The sequence below is a fragment of the Bos taurus genome, chromosome 15, assembly GCF_002263795.3.
Source record: "Bos taurus isolate L1 Dominette 01449 registration number 42190680 breed Hereford chromosome 15, ARS-UCD2.0, whole genome shotgun sequence".
NCBI classification, from domain to species: domain Eukaryota; kingdom Metazoa; phylum Chordata; class Mammalia; order Artiodactyla; family Bovidae; genus Bos; species Bos taurus.
Genome location: NC_037342.1, coordinates 35,030,070 through 35,049,285, shown reverse-complemented (window position 1 = coordinate 35,049,285; position 19,216 = coordinate 35,030,070). Strand labels below are relative to the sequence as shown.

General features: G+C 49.3%; 1 protein-coding gene across 5 annotated transcripts in view; it reads right to left on the bottom strand.

Annotated features, from left to right (window-relative positions):
• Nucleotides 1-18,904, bottom strand: part of ABCC8 (ATP binding cassette subfamily C member 8) — a 79,090-nt gene extending 60,186 nt beyond the window's left edge. For 3 of the 5 annotated variants that reach the window (XM_005216038.5, XM_010812502.4, XM_005216041.5), the window contains exons 1-6: nucleotides 18,684-18,904; nucleotides 17,284-17,425; nucleotides 13,249-13,370; nucleotides 7,475-7,641; nucleotides 5,624-5,866; nucleotides 4,536-4,724 (exon numbers count right to left, since the gene is read on the bottom strand). In XM_005216038.5, the coding sequence (XP_005216095.1) occupies nucleotides 4,536-4,724; nucleotides 5,624-5,866; nucleotides 7,475-7,641; nucleotides 13,249-13,370; nucleotides 17,284-17,425; nucleotides 18,684-18,831 (1,011 nt within the window). In that variant the 5' untranslated portion in view covers nucleotides 18,832-18,904. Of the gene's footprint in view, nucleotides 1-4,535; nucleotides 4,725-5,623; nucleotides 5,867-7,474; nucleotides 7,642-13,248; nucleotides 13,371-17,283; nucleotides 17,426-18,683 lie in introns of those variants that run through there. The other 2 variants (NM_001205610.3, XM_005216040.5) reach the window with 2 other exon arrangements.
• Nucleotides 18,905-19,216: the final 312 nt, after the last annotated feature.

Genomic DNA, 19,216 nt, shown 5'->3' with positions numbered 1-19,216 from the left:
GAAAAATCATTTCTCTTGTGCTTCTGGGGTGTCAGGCATGGAGCTGGGCACACAGAGATCAGCCAATGCAGGTCATGTCTTAGGAGACTCAGGGTCAAGTTGAAGAAAAAGAAAATGGGTGTTTTGATGGTGCAAACATAGGATATTACAGGAGCACAGAAGAGGAGCATCTAATTCAATCAGAGGAAGGCTTCCTGGAGGAGGTGACATCAAAGACATGTCTTCGCAGTTCAGAGGGAGTGAGGCATGCCAGACCAGAGCAGCCACATGGACACTGTCATAAAGAGACCAACCCGCACGTTGACATCACAGTCACAGAAATGTGTATAAGTTCTCAAAGTACCCAGAGTGACAGCCACAAATATGGATGTCCAGATGGGGACACAGATACACACAGAAACAGACATACCAAGAGACACAGGGACAACAGAAAGATACACACAAAGACTCATAAGCAGGTCCCAGAAGAACTCAGTCAGAAACACACACTAACCTACACACGATCCCCACGGAGGTTTAGAGGCCGTGTGAGGCTTTGTTTGGCCCTGAGATCAAACCCAAACTGTTCTTTCTTCCTCTGCTCAGCTGACAGCCTAGAGCAGTGCTGGCCAGTTTCAGATGCCAGCAGTTCTTTATAAATCCAATTCCCTTGCCCTCCAGCCAGATCAGAGGCACCCATGGCAGGTGACAGATTGTGGGTGGGGGCTGGGTGACAGAGGAGGCTGGAAAGAGACCTATCAGGGGTTTTGCAGGGCCTGGGTCCCAGCACTCCCTGGGGAGTGACGGTGGGGACAGGAGTGTTGAGGACCTAGCAGGCCATATGACACTTCCAGTAATAAAAGAAGAAATAAGAAATGCCTGTCCTTGAGGATGTCAAGGGCGGCAAGATTTCTTGCCAACCATGAGTATCCTGGCAAGGGAAGAGATGACAGGGCAGCCTCTGATAACAGAGTAAACAGTGGGTGCCCGGCTGCGCCGACTGCAGCAGGATGGATCCGGGTTGAATGGGAAGAAGGGCTTTCTCATGGAGAGGGTTGTTAAACACAGCTACAGAGCTTCCTTCTGTGTTCATGAAGACCAGAATAGCACCTGTCTCTCTGGGTGAGAGCCACTGGGAGGCAGGGGGTGGTGGTGAACCAAATAACTTCAATAAATGACCCCTTTCCCCCACTAGACCCTCCCTGGTGGCTCAGACAGTAAAGCGTCTGCCTACAATGCGGGAGACCCGAGTTCCACCCCTGGGTTGGGAAGACCTCCTGAAGAAGGAAATGGCAACCCACTCCAGTATTCTTGCCTGGAAAATCCCATGGATGGAGGAACCTAGTAGGCTACAGTCCATGGAGTCGCAAAGAGTTGGACACGACTGAGCAATTTCACTTCACTTTCCCCCACTACATGAGAATTAAGGCATATCCCAGGCAACCACACGACTGAGGACTCTCTGTTGCTGACATTGGAGACGATATTTACTTTCAACTCTCGTTTCTATGTCTGTAATTTGCTGATTGCATTTGGGCTGCTGGGAACAAATATTAAATTTGATAAGACCTGCTGCCACTGAGGCAGGGCCATCTGTCTCGGCGATTTATGTGCTGACAAGTAACTGAGACAAGAGCATTCCAATGAGAGGGCAGCAAATCCCAATTCTCTTTCTGTACAAACAAAGAGAAAAGAGAATGCAAAGCTAACACTCAAATGAACTAGTATTCTAAGTGTTGCTCTTACCATTTCTTTGACACATCTGGCCCCAGAGTTCTTAGGAGACTGGTATAAGAGTTTAGGGAAACACAGGATGAAGAAGATGATGTAGACAAGCTGATAAGGGCTCTGGCTGGTGTCACTTTTCCCTAATGCCAACAATCGGCTCCACACTGCTGCAGGCTTATCAGTGTGGAGTATTTGGGAATCCCCTATGGCTTCCCTGGTGGCTCAGATATAAAGAATCTGCCTGCAGTGCAGGAGACCTGGGTTTGATCCCTGGGTCAGGGAGATCCCCTGGAGAAGGACATGGCTACCCACTCCAGTATTCTTGCCTGGAGAATCCCATGGACAGAGGAGCCTGGCAGGCTACAATCCATGGGATTACAAAGAGTCAGACACGACTGAGTAACATTTCTTTTCTTTTTTTTTTTCATTTATGGTTAGTCTGAAGCTGAAGGTGACACTCCTTTTTTACAAAAGAAACAGTCTCTTCCCCCCATTTTGGGGCCAAATAAAGTTCAGCAGCTCAAAAGCCAGAGAAGGTCTCAAGAGCCACTGAAGTCTACATAAGCAAAAAGAGTCCTAATCATCTTTTCTTTTCTTTTTTTTAAGGCTTTCTCATGTTAGTTTTTTAAAGAAATTGATGCATTATATAAACATTTTTAAAAGTGAAAAAATTGTGAAGTACTGTAAAGTTTTCATGAAATTTATTTCCAAGTTAATAGTTCTCACATCCTTAAATGAACAAGAAATCTACCCATCTTAGCCTAGGTAACTCCTACTCATCTGTCAAGGCCCCATTCAAATATCTTCTCCTTCTCGAAGCTGTCATGATCACTGGCTAAGTTAATTACTCCTTTTCCCACAGTTCCTCGTATCTACTTCCAAGTAGCAGTATTTAACACACGGGTGGCACTAGTGGTAAAGAACTTGCCTGCCAGCGCAGGAGACATAGAGACACAGGTTAGATCCTGGGCTGGGAAGATCCCCTGCAGGAGGGCATGGCAACCCACGCCAGTATTCTTGGCCTGGAGAATCCCATGGACAGAGGAGCCTGGCGGTCTACAGTCCATAGGCTCGCAAAGAATTGGATACGACTGAAGCGACTTAGCACACATAAAATGTTTCATTTAGATTTCTCTCTCTTCCATTTGGTTCCATATTCCTCGAGGCCAGAGATGAAGACTTGATAATAGTAATCAATTTAACATCATGATTGTAAGTGCCCAGACTATGGAGTAAAAGAGACTTGGTTTCAAATCCTGACTCTGTCACTAACTAGCTGAGAGACCCTAGGGAAAGTTACTTAACCTCTTTGAGCCCCAAGTTCTTCATCTATAAAATGCGGATTAAAGATACCTACCTTATAAGTTGTATAGTTTGTCAATTACATCTCAAAATGCTGTTACAAAAAAAAAAAAAAAAAAAAACCAACTTACCCTAAAAGGCTGTTTTAGGGATTCAATGAGATAACACATGGATAAGTATTAAGCAGTCAATAAGTGGTTGTTATTAATCTTCCTCATCATAACCATTGTTTCTATACTCTCACAGTCTTACCCAGGTCTGGCACATGGTATGGCTCAATAATTGTTTGCTGAGTAAATCAGACAGACTTAGAGTGTCTCATATTCCTGGCCAAAAGTGCTCAGCTGATTAATTATGTCTCTGGAAAAAGATTCATATGCACCTCCTGGGAATTAAATGGTATCTGCAGTTTTGGAACCCACGAGATGGATAATACTACACGAGGGGAAGTCGTAAATTAGTAATCAGATCCCTAATCAGTAATTACCTGCATCATTTTTGGACTGTCTATTTGTGGTTAGAAGGTTATAATGATGTTCCTGCTGGGGAAATAAGACTCTGAATCTTATTAGAGGTGAAAAGTTTTCCATTTTGTGGCCATGTAAACCTGGCATCATCGACTCAATGGACATGAGTTTGAGCAGACTCTGGGAGACGGTGAGGGACAGGGAAGTACGAGTGTGCTGCAGTCTGCGGGGGTCCCAGAGAGTCGGACGTGACTGAGCGACTGAAGAACAACAACAAACCTAAGCAGCCGCAAAGAAACAGACGAAAGAATCAGGTACTCCACCCTCACCCCCAGAGTGAATGGTACTGCCCCCAGGAAGGAAAACAAACCCCAGAAAGATTTCCTGTCTCTGTCGTCCGACAAATTTTAGTTTGTAGCATCTTTAGAGCCGGAAAGGCCATTGGGTACCATCTAGTCCAATGGGTTTCAATTACTTTTAAGACACGGGATTCTTTTTTAAAAAAGAAATTTTAATGGGAAGTTCTAACATGTTAATAAAACTGGGGCAGCTTTTAACAAAATTTGGAGTGGAGGGAGAAAAAGCCCCACAGATGGAGGCTTCCCACTCTCCTCCCCACAACAGCAGCCACCAAAGTAGCCCTGCAGAGCCTCAAGTGCTATGAGCATACAAAACTGAAGAAGAGAGATCCGTAAAAGTTATCGAGAGTCTGTTAAGATAGCATGAATTAAAAACTAATAAATAAAAGCTTAGACATCTCCTGCAACTTTCTGAATGATGACATAACCGAGAGAAGTATTATGGTGATTACGGTATGCTGCTGTTTCGTTGCTAAGTCAAAAGCGTAGGGCACCATAAATTCTTTAGGGGCACAAGCTTGCCTTCTAGCATTTCTGCTGACCAGGTGCAGACATCTCCTAGAGACAGATATTGCTAAGCGCTCTGCATGGTGAGGAACTGCCCGGTGCAGCCACTCTCACACACATCAACCTCTTGCCTGTTCTCACTAGTGAGTGAAAAGCTTGCCGAGGGCGCCCTGCTTTCCCCCTGGGGGCCTACCTTGGGCTGGAAGACGCCATTCTCCTTCCCAAGGTGGTCCACGATTCCAAAGATGCACAGTGGCCCGGCGAAGCCCAGCAGGTCAGCCAAGATGCGGAACGTGCTGCTGAGGACCAGGCGCCTCCCGAAGGCACAGCAGAGAGCCTGCCAGATGGCCCGGGCACCTTGTGTGCTTTGCGTATCCTTCCGCTGCCCAGAGAGACAGAGTCAGAGTGGCTGAGGGCCCATTCACAGCAGGGCCCAGTCTTCCAGGGAACCCCTGGCTCCTGCTGCCTAGAGAAACCCAGTGGCCACATCTGCTGCAAAAAGGTGGGCTCAGAGAAGAAATTATGGAGCCACCAAGTGCATGGTTGTGTGGGTCCAAATAGACACCTAACGTGGTCCAGATAGGGAAACTGAGGCCAGGTGATGGATCAAGGTCACATGGCTGGGCAGGGACTGCGTGGTGAGCATAGTGCTATAACAAGGGCATGGCATATGTCAGTCCAATGCCACTGTGTCTGTCTTGGTGTTTTCCTCTGCTAGGGCAGAGGCAGTGAACGAGCACTGGATTGGGAGTCAGGTGACCAGCTCTGCCACCTGCCAGAGGTAGGCTAGCTCTGGGGAGGTCATGGCCTTTCTCAGGGCCTCAGTTTCCTCATCAGTGGTTTGAGGAGATGAGATGCCTTCTGGCCTAACTCATAGAGTTACTGCAAGGATTAGGCCACTAATGCCCTTACTCTCCAAATGGGTGACAATCCCCACCTGTACAGTCACTGAGCTCCAAAAGAAAGACCACAAGACATGGGAAATCAGTAACCAGTAGGGTTACCTCCCTGTAGAGCCTCAGTTTCCCCACATGGACAATGAAAGTGTTAGGCTAGGTGATCTAAAACGTGAGGACCATTCCAGCTGTGACTGTCTTATGGGTCTTTGATCTTGGACTTCTCCCTGGTTCACTGTGTGACTTAGGGCAAGCCTCTTTCCCTCACGGGACTCAGTTTCCTCACTGTCCCATCAGGGGTTTGACCTGATGCTTTCTGAGCTCCCTGTCTGTGATGCTAAACCAGAGGGCAGGGAACGGACAGTGTGATTATGCCCCCACTGACCGCCTGGGCATCAAAGGCCTCACAGAGCCGCTGGTAGTTGGTGAGGGCCCGCATGGCGATGGGCAGCTTCCCAATGGCTCGGAGATCGATGGGCTTCTTGTGGGCAGTCTTGATGAAGGCGTTCATCCACCAGTAGGTGCCTTTGGACAGCAGGTTCACAAAGGGCTGCAGGAAGCGCACCCCCAGGTCCTGCAGGTCCTCTGGGGGCTTCACCTCCCTTGGTGTCTTGAACAAGATGTACCTCTGTGGGCACACGGACACCAGGGAAGGGTAAGTGCAACTTCTCATCACCTCTACTTTGTCCCAGCAGAGACCTGGGGTTGTGTCGTCCCACCCTTGACTTCTAACAGGTCGGGCCATCATTTGCCTCTTCCCAGGAAAAAGACCCCCCCAACTCCTCTTGACCACCAGTGCCAGGGCCTCCTGACTCGTAAATATTCATTGAGGTCCTACTTTGAATCTCCTGGGCTGGGTTGGGTTGGGCAAGAGCAGGAGTCTCCCATATGCCATCTTCTCTCTCCTACAAATCTGAAGAAACCACCATGTTCATATAGGGTTTGCAGAATGTGGAGCCATGCAGACCTGGGTTCAAATTCTGTCCCCTCCACTAACTAGCACGGTATCTTTGGACAAACCTCATCTAAAATGTCTCATCTTAAACGGGGATTTTACTTGCATCGCAGCAATGCTGTGAGGGTCAGTGGAGGCAGAGAATATGAAAGCCCGTATACCCTGCAAATCACCAACTAAAAGCAGAGGAGGCAGAGAAATGCAAATTAAAGTAGCACTTCACACTCATCAGACTGGCCCAAATTAGAAATGGCTGGTTGGAGGAAAGCAAAGGGCTTTCTAATTCATTGCTGGTAGATTACAGCATTTCTGAAAGGCAATCTGCAACATCAATTAAAATTTCAAATACACAGGCCCTTTGAGCCAGCAACTCTGCTCCTTGGATTCCCTCCCATAGAAACAGAAGCAGCTTTACATAGATACAAGTATGTTTAATATGCCATTATTTGTGATGGCAAAAATCTGGCAACAAAGTGAATGCTTATCAATAGGGTAATGGCTCAGTTACACAATGGAATATTATGCAGCCATTAAGAAAACTAAATTAACCATACTAGACTTGGAAGGAATCCTAAGAGATATCCGATAGATGAGAAAAGCAAGATGTAAAAAACTACATATAATATGATCCCATTTTTATAAAACAAACATTGAAAGAAACAATACCTATTTATGTTAAGGAGATATCCTTAACAAATGCAAGTATGTAGCACAATATGTTAGTAAAAAGAATGAAAGGATACATGCTTGAATGTTGATATGGGTTACCTGGGGAGGGACAGGTTGAGGGAGGGGAAGGTAAGAATCTCAGAGAGGGAAAGGGGGCAAGCAGAAATGATTAAAAAAAACACAAAACTCAAAAGATATGTATGCAGCCACACTTAACACATTTACTAATTCATGTGTAATTATATGAATACATTAAAATAAAACAAGCCCCCCCACCTCAAAAAGAAAAAAGAAATCAAACTCAGAGAAGTCAGAACCTGAAGTTTTATTTCCTCCCTATTAAACCCAGAGTCCTTTAGCCTTGGCTGTCACCTCCTTTCCCCCTGGGAGCCTGGGGTAGAGGGCTGCTGGGCTGGATGGAAGGCTCCTCCTGAAACATCCCTCACTGGCCTCAACTCTCCTTCTGAGGACGGGTAAAAGAAGCTGACTCCTTCTAGGACGTGGCTAAGAAGCAGGGTGGTGGCCCACATCCAGGGGCAGGACCCTGGTCAGCAGCCCTGCCCTGGCGCAGGTGTGTCCAAAGGTGGGTGGCAGCCCGGGGGGCCTGCTTACCCTCACCCTGATGACGTTGATCTCCACGAGGAGCAGCATCCCGTAGAGGATCACCAGCAGCCCCGTGAGGCAGAAGCGCAGCTGCGAGAAGCCGATGGCATGGTCGTAGAACTTGACAAACTTGATGGTCTTGGTGATGAAGGCCAGGGTCCAGTAGACTAGCAGGGCTGTCAGGGAGAGGTAAGAGAGCACGGAGGGTGTGTGTGCACGTATGTGGATGTGTGTGGACTCATGCCTGCGCAAGTGTGTGCAAGAGGACAGAAAAATGTGTCAGGGAGGAGGTGTGCCTGTGGCCAAGCACACTCAGTGTGAGAGATGTCTGTGTGTGTGAATATAAGAGTATATAATTTTGAGACAGTGAAAGTGAAGGTGTTAGTCATTCATTCATGTCTGACTCTTTGAAACCCTATGGACTGTGGCCCACCAGGCTCCTCTGTCCATGGAATTCTCCAGGCAAGAATACTGGAGCGGGTTGCCATGCCCTTCTCCAGGGGATCATCCTCACCCAGGGACTGAACCTGGGTCTCTGGCATTGCAGGTAAATTCTTTACTGTCTGAGCTACCAGAGAAGCAATGTGCATACATTAAAACAGTCATGACAGGCATGTTCAGAAATAATAGTAATCCTGCAAGTCAAGGTGGTCAGCCAAATTTTCCTTTATAATAAATAAGAAGAAAAATGGTGAAATTATTTCTTGAATTTAGCTAAGTTATAGGCACCGTGTCAAATAAGCACTTTAAACATACATATCTCATTTATTTCTCACAAAAGCCTCGTGAGCAAAGTCCTGCCATCACCCTCGATTAAACAGATAAAGGAATTAGAAAGGTTTAGTAACTGATCCAAGGTCACACAGCCATTACGTGGCATAACTGGGCTAGCTCAACGCCTAACACAAGTAGGCTCCACCATATAATGGCTTCCTTGTGGAATTCCCAGTCTGGGAATATCCTAAAAGTCCTTCAATCTAGTCCTTTAATTTTACAGATGAGGAAGCTGAGGCCCAGAGAGAGGAGGGGACCTGCCCAAGCTCACTGCAAGCTAATGACAGAGGGAAGGTGAAGCCCTAGGTCTATGGCCTCCCTCGCCCAGAGCCCAGTGTAGCACAGTGATGCTCTTCAGGGAGCCTGGGGAGTGGGGGATACAAAAAAGTGAGTCACAGTCCTGCGAGGCAGTGCGTATTGTGGTTAGAGCTGGGCCTGCAGCCAGATATGCTTGGGCTCAGATTCTGTGACTTAATAGCTACATGATCCTGGGAAAGTCATTTAACCCACCTAGGCTTCAGTTTCCTCATCCATAAATGGGAATAATAATATTACTACCTCAAAGGTTGTTGTGAGCAATGTATGGGAAGCATTTAGCAAAATGAGCCTGGCACACACTGGGTACTCTTTGGGTATCAGGTGTTAATATATTTATTATATCCAGATTTCAGACCTGAGACCGTAAATGATCAGAAGTCATTGGTAGAGTCTATCCTCTAAATTCCTATCTACCCCATTCAAATCCACCAATAAACCAGCCAGTTTTGGCTTACTGGTGACGACAAAAGAGAGCAGTGATTAAGTCCCCCTTCAGGGAGTGCTTTGGCACAGGCAGGCCTTCCCCCTCACTCCCTAGAGTCATATGGTTTACAGTATATGACATATGGGATCTTATATATGTTATAAGGTCAGCCTAAATGCCTAGAGCTCTTCTCTAGAGGAATCACAGAGAGGGAAGAAGACCGTCACCCTGCCTGTCCTCCCTGGGTGGGCTCTTGGGGACAAAAGCTGAGGTCTGTCTCAGCCTGGCTCTGGGCTGGGAACTAGGTTGAGACACTGAATTGGGGAGGGGCGAATGCCACCTATCTCAGGTCCCCGAGTGAGAGCATCAGGATAGCGGGCAGGAGTGTCTGCTTCTGGTCCCAGCCCTCAAGTCTGGATGGTGTCTCTCAGCTGAGTCTGGTCTCCGGGTCACAAGGAATCCCCTAGCTGGAGGCCATACCCCTGCCTCCACACCTACACTCTCCCAACAGACTCTATCCCAGGCATCAGAAGCTCTGGAGGCCTTCGTGAGGGTTTCCTACTGGGACCAGACTTGTAAATACGTCTCAGGTTGGTCCAGCCTCTAATGCTTAACAGACATGATCTGATTTGATCTTTATAAGAACCCTAGGACTTAGCCAGGGACTTACTATTCCTGTCCAGATGGGGAGACTGAGGCTCAGAGAGCCTGAGCGTCTTGTCCAAGGTCACACAAGGAGTTAGTGGTGGACCCAGGACTAAGCCATCAACCCTACCCTACAGTGCTGAGCTCTCAGCCTGTGGCCAGACACAGCAGCGCTCGGTGAAAGCTTAGGGCTTGTCTGAGGGAACAGGAGAGGGGAAAGAACAGCACGGGGGCTGCTGCTGAGCTTTAAACTCTGAATTCCCCTGAACCTACCCCAACATTGTTAAGCAGCTATACTCCTATAGAAAATAAAAAGTTAAAAAAATAAAATAATTGAAAAACCCCTCTGAATTCTCATTACCTCCACTTTTTCCCTCTCTCTCTGCTCCCTCACCCCCACATCCTACCTATTACCAAACTCTATTTTACTTCCTAATTATCTTGAATCCATCCACTCTGTCCACCTGGGTTGCCACCATCATGTCTCCCCTGGATTACCTTTAGAGCTTTCTCAGGGTTTCCCCACTTCCCCTCTCGCCCTCTGTAGACCAATATATTTAACGAAATATGACCTCAACGCACCCATTCTCATAACAGCATAATTTGCAGTAGCCAAAAGGTGGAAGCAATCCAACTGCTTATTGATGGATGAGTGTAAAACAAAATATGGTATATATATAATATATATATATACAACAGGATGTGTATAACACAATGGAATACACACACACACACACACACACACACACACACAATGGAATGTCATTCAGCCTTAAAAAGGAAGAACTTTCTAACACGTGCTACAAATGGGTGAATCTTGAGAATATAAAACAAAGTTAAATGAACCAGTCACAAATGGACAAAATAGTGTATGATTTAACTTAAATGAGGAGCCTAAAGTAGTCAGATTCACAGAGATAGAAAGTAGAATGCCAGCTTTGAAGGGCTGAGGGTAGTTATTGTTTAACACGTACAGTTATTTGTTTAATGGGAAAATGAAAGAGTTTTGGAGACGGATGGTGGTGACAGTTACCCAACAAGGTGAATGTATTGAATGCCACTGAAGAATGCATTGAAAAGTGATTAAACTAAGTTTTATGTTACATATCCTCAATGGCTTCCCATTGTCCTTGGGATAAAGACCAACGCCTGTGGGGTGGCCTTCAAGGTCCTGCCCCACCTGCCACTCTAGCCTTCCAGTTCAGCTCCCTTCTGCCCTCTGCCCTCTAGTACTCCTTCCCTCCCCCACCCCAGATTTCCTAATGTGCTTTCTTTCTTCTGCCTCTGGGCCTTTGCACATGCCAGTCCTTCTGTCTGAAGCATTTCCCTGTCCTTTTCCCCAACTAGTTCCTACCTATCCTTCCGTTTTCAACTCAAACATGACGTTCTCATAGAACACCTCCTGATCTCACCCAGGTCCACGAACAAGGTTACTTCTCGGGACACGGTTCACCTTCTGCAGGACTCCAGACCTATGACCAGACCGTAGCCTCCACAGAAGGACAGTTCTTTCTCTAGTACTCCCTGCCCTGCAGCCCATGGGGTGCATCCTCTTCACTTTCCCCTGTTCTAGAACTTCTGGCTCCACGGAGAGCAAGACTCTACCTAAGGGGAATGGAGGGAATTAGTCCTTGTTCCTTGGAGAAGGACTGGTCTGTCCAAGGGTAGTAATTTGGGCTTCATTGTTGTTGAGACACTAAGTCATATTCGACTCTTTTGACTTCGTGGACTGTAGCCTGCCAGGCCCCTCTGTCCATGGAATTTCCCAGGCAAGAATTCTGGAGTGGGTTGCCAGTGCCTTCTCCGGGGGATCTTCCCAACCCGGGGATTGAAACTGTGTCTCCTGCATTGGCAGGCAGATTCATTACTGCCGAGCCAGGGGAAGCCCAATTTGTGCTTTAGGGAGAGAATATTATATGCTTTCTGGAGAATGACAAAATGAACTTGCCAGATGCCCAGATAGGGTGTTTCCAGAGGCACTGGTCAGCCAGGCCTGGCGATTAAGGAGGGGTCTCTGTGCATGAGAAGCTGCTTCAGACACTGGTGCGGGAGGCTCTCTGAAGCCTGTATTTAACCTCTCTCCACCTGCTGCCCCTCAGTCCCCCAACAACACTCACATGGGGGCCCCTGGGGTGAGGACATCTCTTGCACGATCCTGATGGAGTGCAGCTCCCACCTTACCAGAAAGGTAGACCTGAGGCTAGCTTGGGAAGCACCCCCTTCCCATTCATGACAGCAGGCTGTCTCTGGCTTAGCATAGAGAGTTCCAGACTCCAGATGTCAATTAATGCTGTGACTTCTAAAAATCATGGTCTGACTTAATGACACACAGTCTGACCACAGCTTAACAGTAAGATGTACAGCCCGGCCTTAGACATGCAGACTGAGCCCCACACAGAGGAAGATCTGTGGATTTATACCTCGGGTCCAACATAGTCTGAGGACTCTTAGACACACAGCTTCATTCTTTTTAAGAGTCTGCTTGGGTCCCAGACTCCTGGGTTCTAAACCAGGCTTTACCCCTTGACTAGCTGGGGAGACTAGTGCAAACCACTTAACTTCTGAGCCTTGGTCTCCTGATCTGCAAAAGGGTAATAATGTTACCTCTCTCACAGATTTGTTGTAAGGATTAAATGGAGTTAATACATGTAAAATGCTTAGGATTGTGCCTGACACATAGAAGGTGCTAAATGAGTGTTCGCTGTCATTATGTGTAACCTCTCTCAGTTCAGTGTTCACGTCTGTAAAATAGGGATAGCAACAGTACAAGAGGGAGAGTGTGGGGGTTAAGTGAGATGATGCATGGAGGAAGCTTAGCATAGAGCTTGGCACACAATACAGTCTCAATAAAGGTCAACAATCATCACTGTTGTTTCTGCCTGGGACCCCAGCCACATGGTGTCAGAAGGTCTAAGCGGGCACTCCCAAGCGTTGGCAAACCGCAGGCTCTGGTCCTGGGGCCCTTCTCTTTTCTAAAGGTTACCGCATCTGGGCTCAAGTTTTACATGCGACCTACAAAGCCATGACTGCCCCAGACCTCCCCTGAGTGCCCAACTTGTTTATCTGCCTGCTTGATACTTGAGCTGGCTGTTTCAACTCAGTGTGGCTTAAACACCCCAACTCCTGCTCCTTTGCCACGGTGGTCACTAATACACTGCTCACACAGGTGCCCAGGCCCAGAGCCTGGAGTCTTCTGTTCATCTCCTGGCCCCCGACCTAACCTTCAACCATTCTCCCACATTTGCCTTGGCCCATACCAGCTTCTTTGCCAAGTGTGTTCCTATCAGAAGGGCTTTGAACTTGCTATGCCATTTGCATGCAACATCTACCCGCCCCCCCCAAAGTCTGCGTGCCCACTCTTACCAGAGGCCTCCTCCAAGCATCCTATACAGACAGCAACACGGCCTTTCCTCTCTGCCCCTTACCATACTTTGTGTTCTTCTTAGCATCATCACTACTTATTTGTCTACTGTCTTTGTAGGTCTCCTCCACCAGACTGGAGGCTCCACAATGGCAGGGATTTTTCTCCACTTCTGAACCTCTAGCGCCTAGAACAGCGCCTGGCACAGGAACAAATGGAAGTCCCTATTCCCTCCCCCTCTCACCCCTCCCGCTTCCCTACCGATCAGCAGCTTGGGGAAGTTGGAGGTCTCAATGTTGTGATAGTAGACCACAGAGGTGACAGCGGCCATGAACGCCATCCCAGCCGGCATGTACAGGTGGAGATGGCGGGACTCGGTCACCCTGAGAGGAGGGTAAGAGAGAAGGAGAGAGGAGATGTGGGTGAGCTGTGCCATTCCCCAACCGAGTAGCCCAGGCCTTGTGTTTAGGGTGCAGCATGCAGTGCGGCCTCCAGAACACACGCACGGCAGCTATATGTTGGCAGCTCTGCTTGGCAGTACCCCAAACACGTCTATTAAATAAGGGGCCCAGGCATTCACGGAGATGCTACGAGGGTTTGGTGTTCAGGCTTTGAAATTCATGGTCTTCTCTCCCTGGTTTCACGCTTACAGAATCTGGCAGAGGGAAGCTGGCCTTGGCAGTCACAGCTGCAAAGCTTCTAGCCTGAAACCAGAATGCAGAGAAGCTGGGGTCCTGATGCCATCACTAAGCCACCACACCAACTAAAAAAGGTGGCCTCCGGATTTCTTGGTAAATGAGACTGTAAATGTTGATATTCTTCAAGCCTTGATTAGTGGATAGTCTCAGCACAAGGTCTTCACACTGTTATAAGAGGTGCAAGGCAGTCACTAGTGGGGACACTGGGAACAGCCAACACCCTGCCCAGGGGGCCTTCAAAACTCTTGCCTCTGTACTCCTTGAAATAATTTTGAAGTGACTTCCTTGGCAGTTCAGTGGCTAAACACTACACTCCCAGTACAGGGAGCCTGGGCTCGATCCCTGGTCAGGGAACTAGAGCCCCCATGCTGCAACTAAGACCCAGCACAGACAAATAAATAAGAAATAAATATTTTTAAAAGAAATACATAGAACATTTTTTAAAAAGAATTTTGAAAAACTCTGTACTCTTGCATAGATTTTAAGTGACATCTAAAATGTTATTTCATAAGTTTAAATACAGTCTTCTGTTTGCAGTAGAAGGTAGAAATAATAAATATTTTATAAAATGACAATGAATAAACATAATTGAAATAAGTATTTTATGACATGACTTAAACAGATTTTCGGCTGCTTTATTAAATAATACATACTGACTTAGGTAACAAATTAGGTAAAAGTTTCTACAGGGCTTTTTCCAGTTTATGCTGGTCTGGGAAAACATTCTATGTTAAGAAAACATTTTTATAAATAACCTAAAAACCTTTGGTTGTTCTAAATTCAGAGCACCACAGAGAAATAATCCTTAAAGGAAGACAAGAAGCCCTATAGATTAGCCCTATACCTTCAGTTCAGTTCAGTCGCTCAGTCGCGTCCGACTCTGCGACCCCATGAATCGCAGCACGCCAGGCCTCCCTGTCCATCACCAACTCCCGGAGTTCACTCAAACTCATGTCCATCGAGTCGGTGATGCCATCCAGCCATCTCATCCTCTGTCGTCCCCTTCTCCTCCTGCCCTCAATCCCTCCCAGCATCAGAGTCTTTTCCAATGAGTCAACTCTTCGCATGAGGTGGCCAAAGTATTGGAGTTTGAGCTTTAGCATCAGTCCTTCCAAAGAACACCCAGGACTGATCTCCTTTAGAATGGACTGGTTGAATTAATCACTATAAGAGGCTTGCATATGTGCTAAGTCACTTCATTCGTGTCTGGCTCTTTGTGTCCCCATGGACTGTGGTCTGCCAGGCTTCTCTGTCCGTGAGATTTTCTAGGCAAGCATACTGGAATGGGTTGCCATGCCCTCCTTCAAGGACCTTCCCTACCCAGGGATGGAACCCATGTTTCCTGTGTCTCCTGCACTAGCAGGCAGGTTATTTACCACTACCACCACCTGGAAGCCCAAATGAGGCTTATACTTGAAAACCACTGCTTTAACACCCCTTCTCTTATCTGCCCTGTAGACTTCCCAGCAAGTCTGTAAACCCAGGGTGGGTGGATTGGGGGTGTTAGAAGGCAGGGACTGTGGCTTCTCCTCCAGTCTGATTCCCCTCCCATGTCCCTCTTTCATGCTTGCCTGCCCAAGGGTGTAGGCTACAGATGGAAACCAGCAGACACCAGGTGACAAGTGCCCAACTGAGGAGCTGACCCACCCTCTGGGGAGCTGACGGTGATTTGCACTGAGCATAGAGAGGTTTGGGATACAGGTGCTGCCCACACAGAGGGGTCTGTTGAACAGCCAGCAGGAAGGAGTCCCCAGTCTGATTCTTTCCAGTCTCCCACATCCTGGGAGTGTGCTATCTGCCCAGGGCTCTGCCACTCTGCACTCTGCATCCTCTCCATGCTCTAATATCATCCTGGAGTCTCCTATGAAGCAGGTCAGGCAAGGATTATGAAGCTCATTTCACAGGTAGAGAAAGTGAGGCCCAGGAAGGCTGGGTGACTTGTCCAAAGTCCCACAGCTGATACACAGCATAGCAGAAATGCTGGTGAAGACCAAGGTCTACCTTCTCTACAGAAATGATGGTTTCTTCTCCATTGTTTTGTTCATTACAGCCCAGTGAGTATCTTCTGGCCCTAGGGCTCACAAGGCAGCCCTCCCCTCTCTGGCATTTGCGCCGCTTTGGAAAGGGTGCTGGGATAGAAGGCAGGAGGCAGACTTTTCACCTGCTAGTTATGTGGCAGTATGCATTCTTGTCCTGCTTATCCCTTGGGCTTTGGAGGAAGCCCAAGGCAAGCAGTTATCACAGAGATTATCTCTGAAGCCAGGATGCAGTGGGAACGGAGGGTGAGGGAGTATGTCTATCGATGGGGGTGGGGATCCCCTCCCCGTGCTGTCCACCTGCAGGAGCCAGGGCTGGCAGGAATGGAATCTGGGCATAGTCTAACCCCCGCTCAGAAGGGTTGTACCTCACCTATTTAAGCCAAATGCCCACCACCTTCCATCACTGCTTCACCCAAAAGGGAGTCATTCTTCTTTAATGCGATGGCTGCTCACCTCCGCCTTGTCTGCACCCCCAACTGCTGACACACCACTTTCGGCTGCAGTCATCTCTCACCTAGACTACCGCAGTCACCTCCTAGGTGCTGTTTACCTCCAGCTACTCACTGCTGCCACCCTGCCCTCAAGTTCTCACCTCCAAGTGCTATGCTGATTACATCGCTTCTAAACTGCCTGCAAAATTCAACTCAAACACTCAGCCTGGCGTTGGAAACCTTCCTGGAGATGCCCTCAGTGTCCAAGTCTCAGCCTTCACAGCTCTGGTGTGTTTCACACTAGCCCCGCTGCACTGCCTCACTGCTCCCACCCTCTCTGGAACTCCTCTGCTCCTCAGAACCCTAGTCATCCTTCCAGATTTGGCTCAGAAGTCCCCTCAACCATGAAGCTTGCTCAATCTGCCTTCCTTTATCCTCCCAGAGTACTTACTTGCAAGATTATTTCATTTATTCTCTTAAGGAGTCACTAAGAGTCTATGGAACTTTCTCATGTGCCTTGCATGGTGAATACAAAGATGAGTAAAATGCAGCTTCCAACTCTGAGGCCTTTCTGGCTTAGGGAGAAAGAGTTTGCAAATAGATATAGATGAGAACATAGAGTATGACCTGTTCAGTGGCAGAGGTGTGGAGAGTACGCTGTGAGGCCCTGGGAAAGGTGGGCATGGGGAGAAGGCCTTTGGGAATGAGGCTTGAGACAGGGAGGACCAACTGTGAAGAACCTGGATGTCAGTCTAAGCACTTGGGACCTTGAAAACAACTGGGAGCCAAGGAAAGATCTCAAGCAAGAGTGATTTTTGCCCTGAGAAGGTTAACTCCAGCAGTCTGTGGGAGAGGCTGAGTATATCCACAGGAGCTATGGTACTCTAATAAATTCTAGGATTATTTCACTGGGTCTTGGTGTGCAGATCTAGGTAGGGCATGATTCTCAGTGTCCAGTGCCTGGCACAGAGAGCCCAGCACATGTATGTTAAGTAAACGGTTGCTGAATTTATTAGCAAATAAAACCGTATCGGCTCATGGAATGCAGGTGAGCTGGGGTCTCCTTGGGCCTTTCGGGAGGCACCCTGGAAGAGACCCGCTTACTTCGGTCCTCTGAGAGTCACTCACCCATCAGACAGGATGCCCTCTGCGATCTCACACACCAGGACGAAGAGCAGCATGAAGGTCAGGATCCAGCGCAGGTTGTGCCCAGGGAAGTGGAGCCATGTGCTGTGGTGAATGTGCACCTTGGAACTCTGACTGCCCCATCCTGCAAGGAGACACAGGAAGAGGTGGGAAGCCTGGCTCACCTGGAGGAGGTTTCATGAACCCCAGGAAGGTGCTTAGGCACGGGGCCCGCGGTGGGGATGAGGAGTGTACCCAGGACAATGTCTCAGTCTGTTCACTTGAACTAAATGTCTTTGCATGAAGCCCAGACCCATGGAGGCCCACATGTGTAGGTACCCATTTTATATCTGGCTTTTCATGTGACAAACTACAGCATAAATAATCCATCTGGTTGAGAGTAACAGTGTAAATGCTGGTACAATTTTTGATGTATCTGTGAGCATAGCTTCCTTCCTATTTCTAATTGTCTTTGTCAGTAACTAACAACTTTTTGCTTCTGCAGCATCCTTCTCTTTTTAATTCTGTGACAATTATTCCTTTCTTCCCCAAAGCTGTGTATGAATGTTAAGATTTGCTTTTTTTCTTAATTAGAGGGAATTAACAGGTTTGGGGGGAAGCAGGGTTGACAGAGTAAGTTGACAGAGCTAGCCAGCTTGGGAAATACATTCAGGGGACCCCAGGAAAGAGGCACTGAAAACCTCCCGGGCGGTTCCGCCCAGCTCTGCAGAGGGTTTTCAAACAGGGCGCTGGGGTCCTCCGGGGTCGCTGCTAAGTCGGATGGGCTCTGCACGGAGCCTGAGAAGTTGCACTCTAGGTACACGCGCGCCCGGATGGGGTTGGCTGGGGAAGTGGAGCCTCTTCTCGCTCAGGGCGAGTGGGATCCCAGGATCTCCGGAGGCTGCTGACCATCACTGTTCGGCTCAGCCCGAGGGCTCGCAGGGCCTCCATCCCAGCCTCCGAGGCGCAGGCTGCTCTCCTCCCTGGCCCCATTGGCGGCTGACGAGGAGGGTGCCCTGGGGGAGGGGTGACCCGGCTCCCTACACAGCGCCTCTTAGAGTACAGCCCGACCCCCTCCCGACCTTTCCAGCACGGAAAGAGACCCCCTGCCTTCCCCTTTCTCCATTCCGGCTCTAGCCCCACGGTGGCAAAACTTGGGGGTCCCCTGGGTCAGGAGCGTCCGTTGTGGTTGGCGCGGTTTCAGGGACATCCCAGTAGTGAGGGCTGCGCGGGTATGCGAGCGCAGGGACCGAGGGGCTTCATACAGAGCAGGGGAACCCCGGAGGGAGGCGAGCGGCGATCGCCCGCCCGCAAGGGGACACGGAGAGCGGCAGGACGCAGCGCCTCCTCCTCCCTCCCGGCCTCCACCCTCCCCTCCTCAGCCGCTCGCCCAGAGCGCTCACCGATGAACAGGATGGGGAAGGTGATGAAGAGCAGGAAGACGTGCGGCACCACGTTGAGCGCGTCCACGAAGCAACCGTTGTTGAGGACGCCCTGGTCCACCCGGTAGGCGGCCGAGTGGTTCTCGCTGCCGCAGAAGGCCAGGGGCATGGCGGCGCCGGCGCTGGCTCCGGCTCCGGCTAAGGCTGCGGCTGCCGCTGGCTCCACGCGCCTCGCGCGCTCTGTCCCCTATAGCTCCGCGGCCCGGCCTGGCCGCCAGGCCCCCGCCCCCACCCCGCGGGCCCCGCCCCGCCGGCGCTCCCGCGCCCCCACCCCCACCTCCCTGCTCCGCTACCTGCTGGGCCCCGGGGCCGGCGGGGAGCCAGACCCGCCCGGCCGCGCTGGGACCGGGGGTTCTGCGGCGTCCGCACGAGGTGCTGTGCGGGGGGCCGCCTGGTGGGTGCCCCGCTGCGCGCGCACGCTGGGGCATGGGAGAAGGCAGGCTGGCTAGGTGGGTGGGCCCGCTTGATCCTGGGTGGAAGGCTGAGGGGTGCAG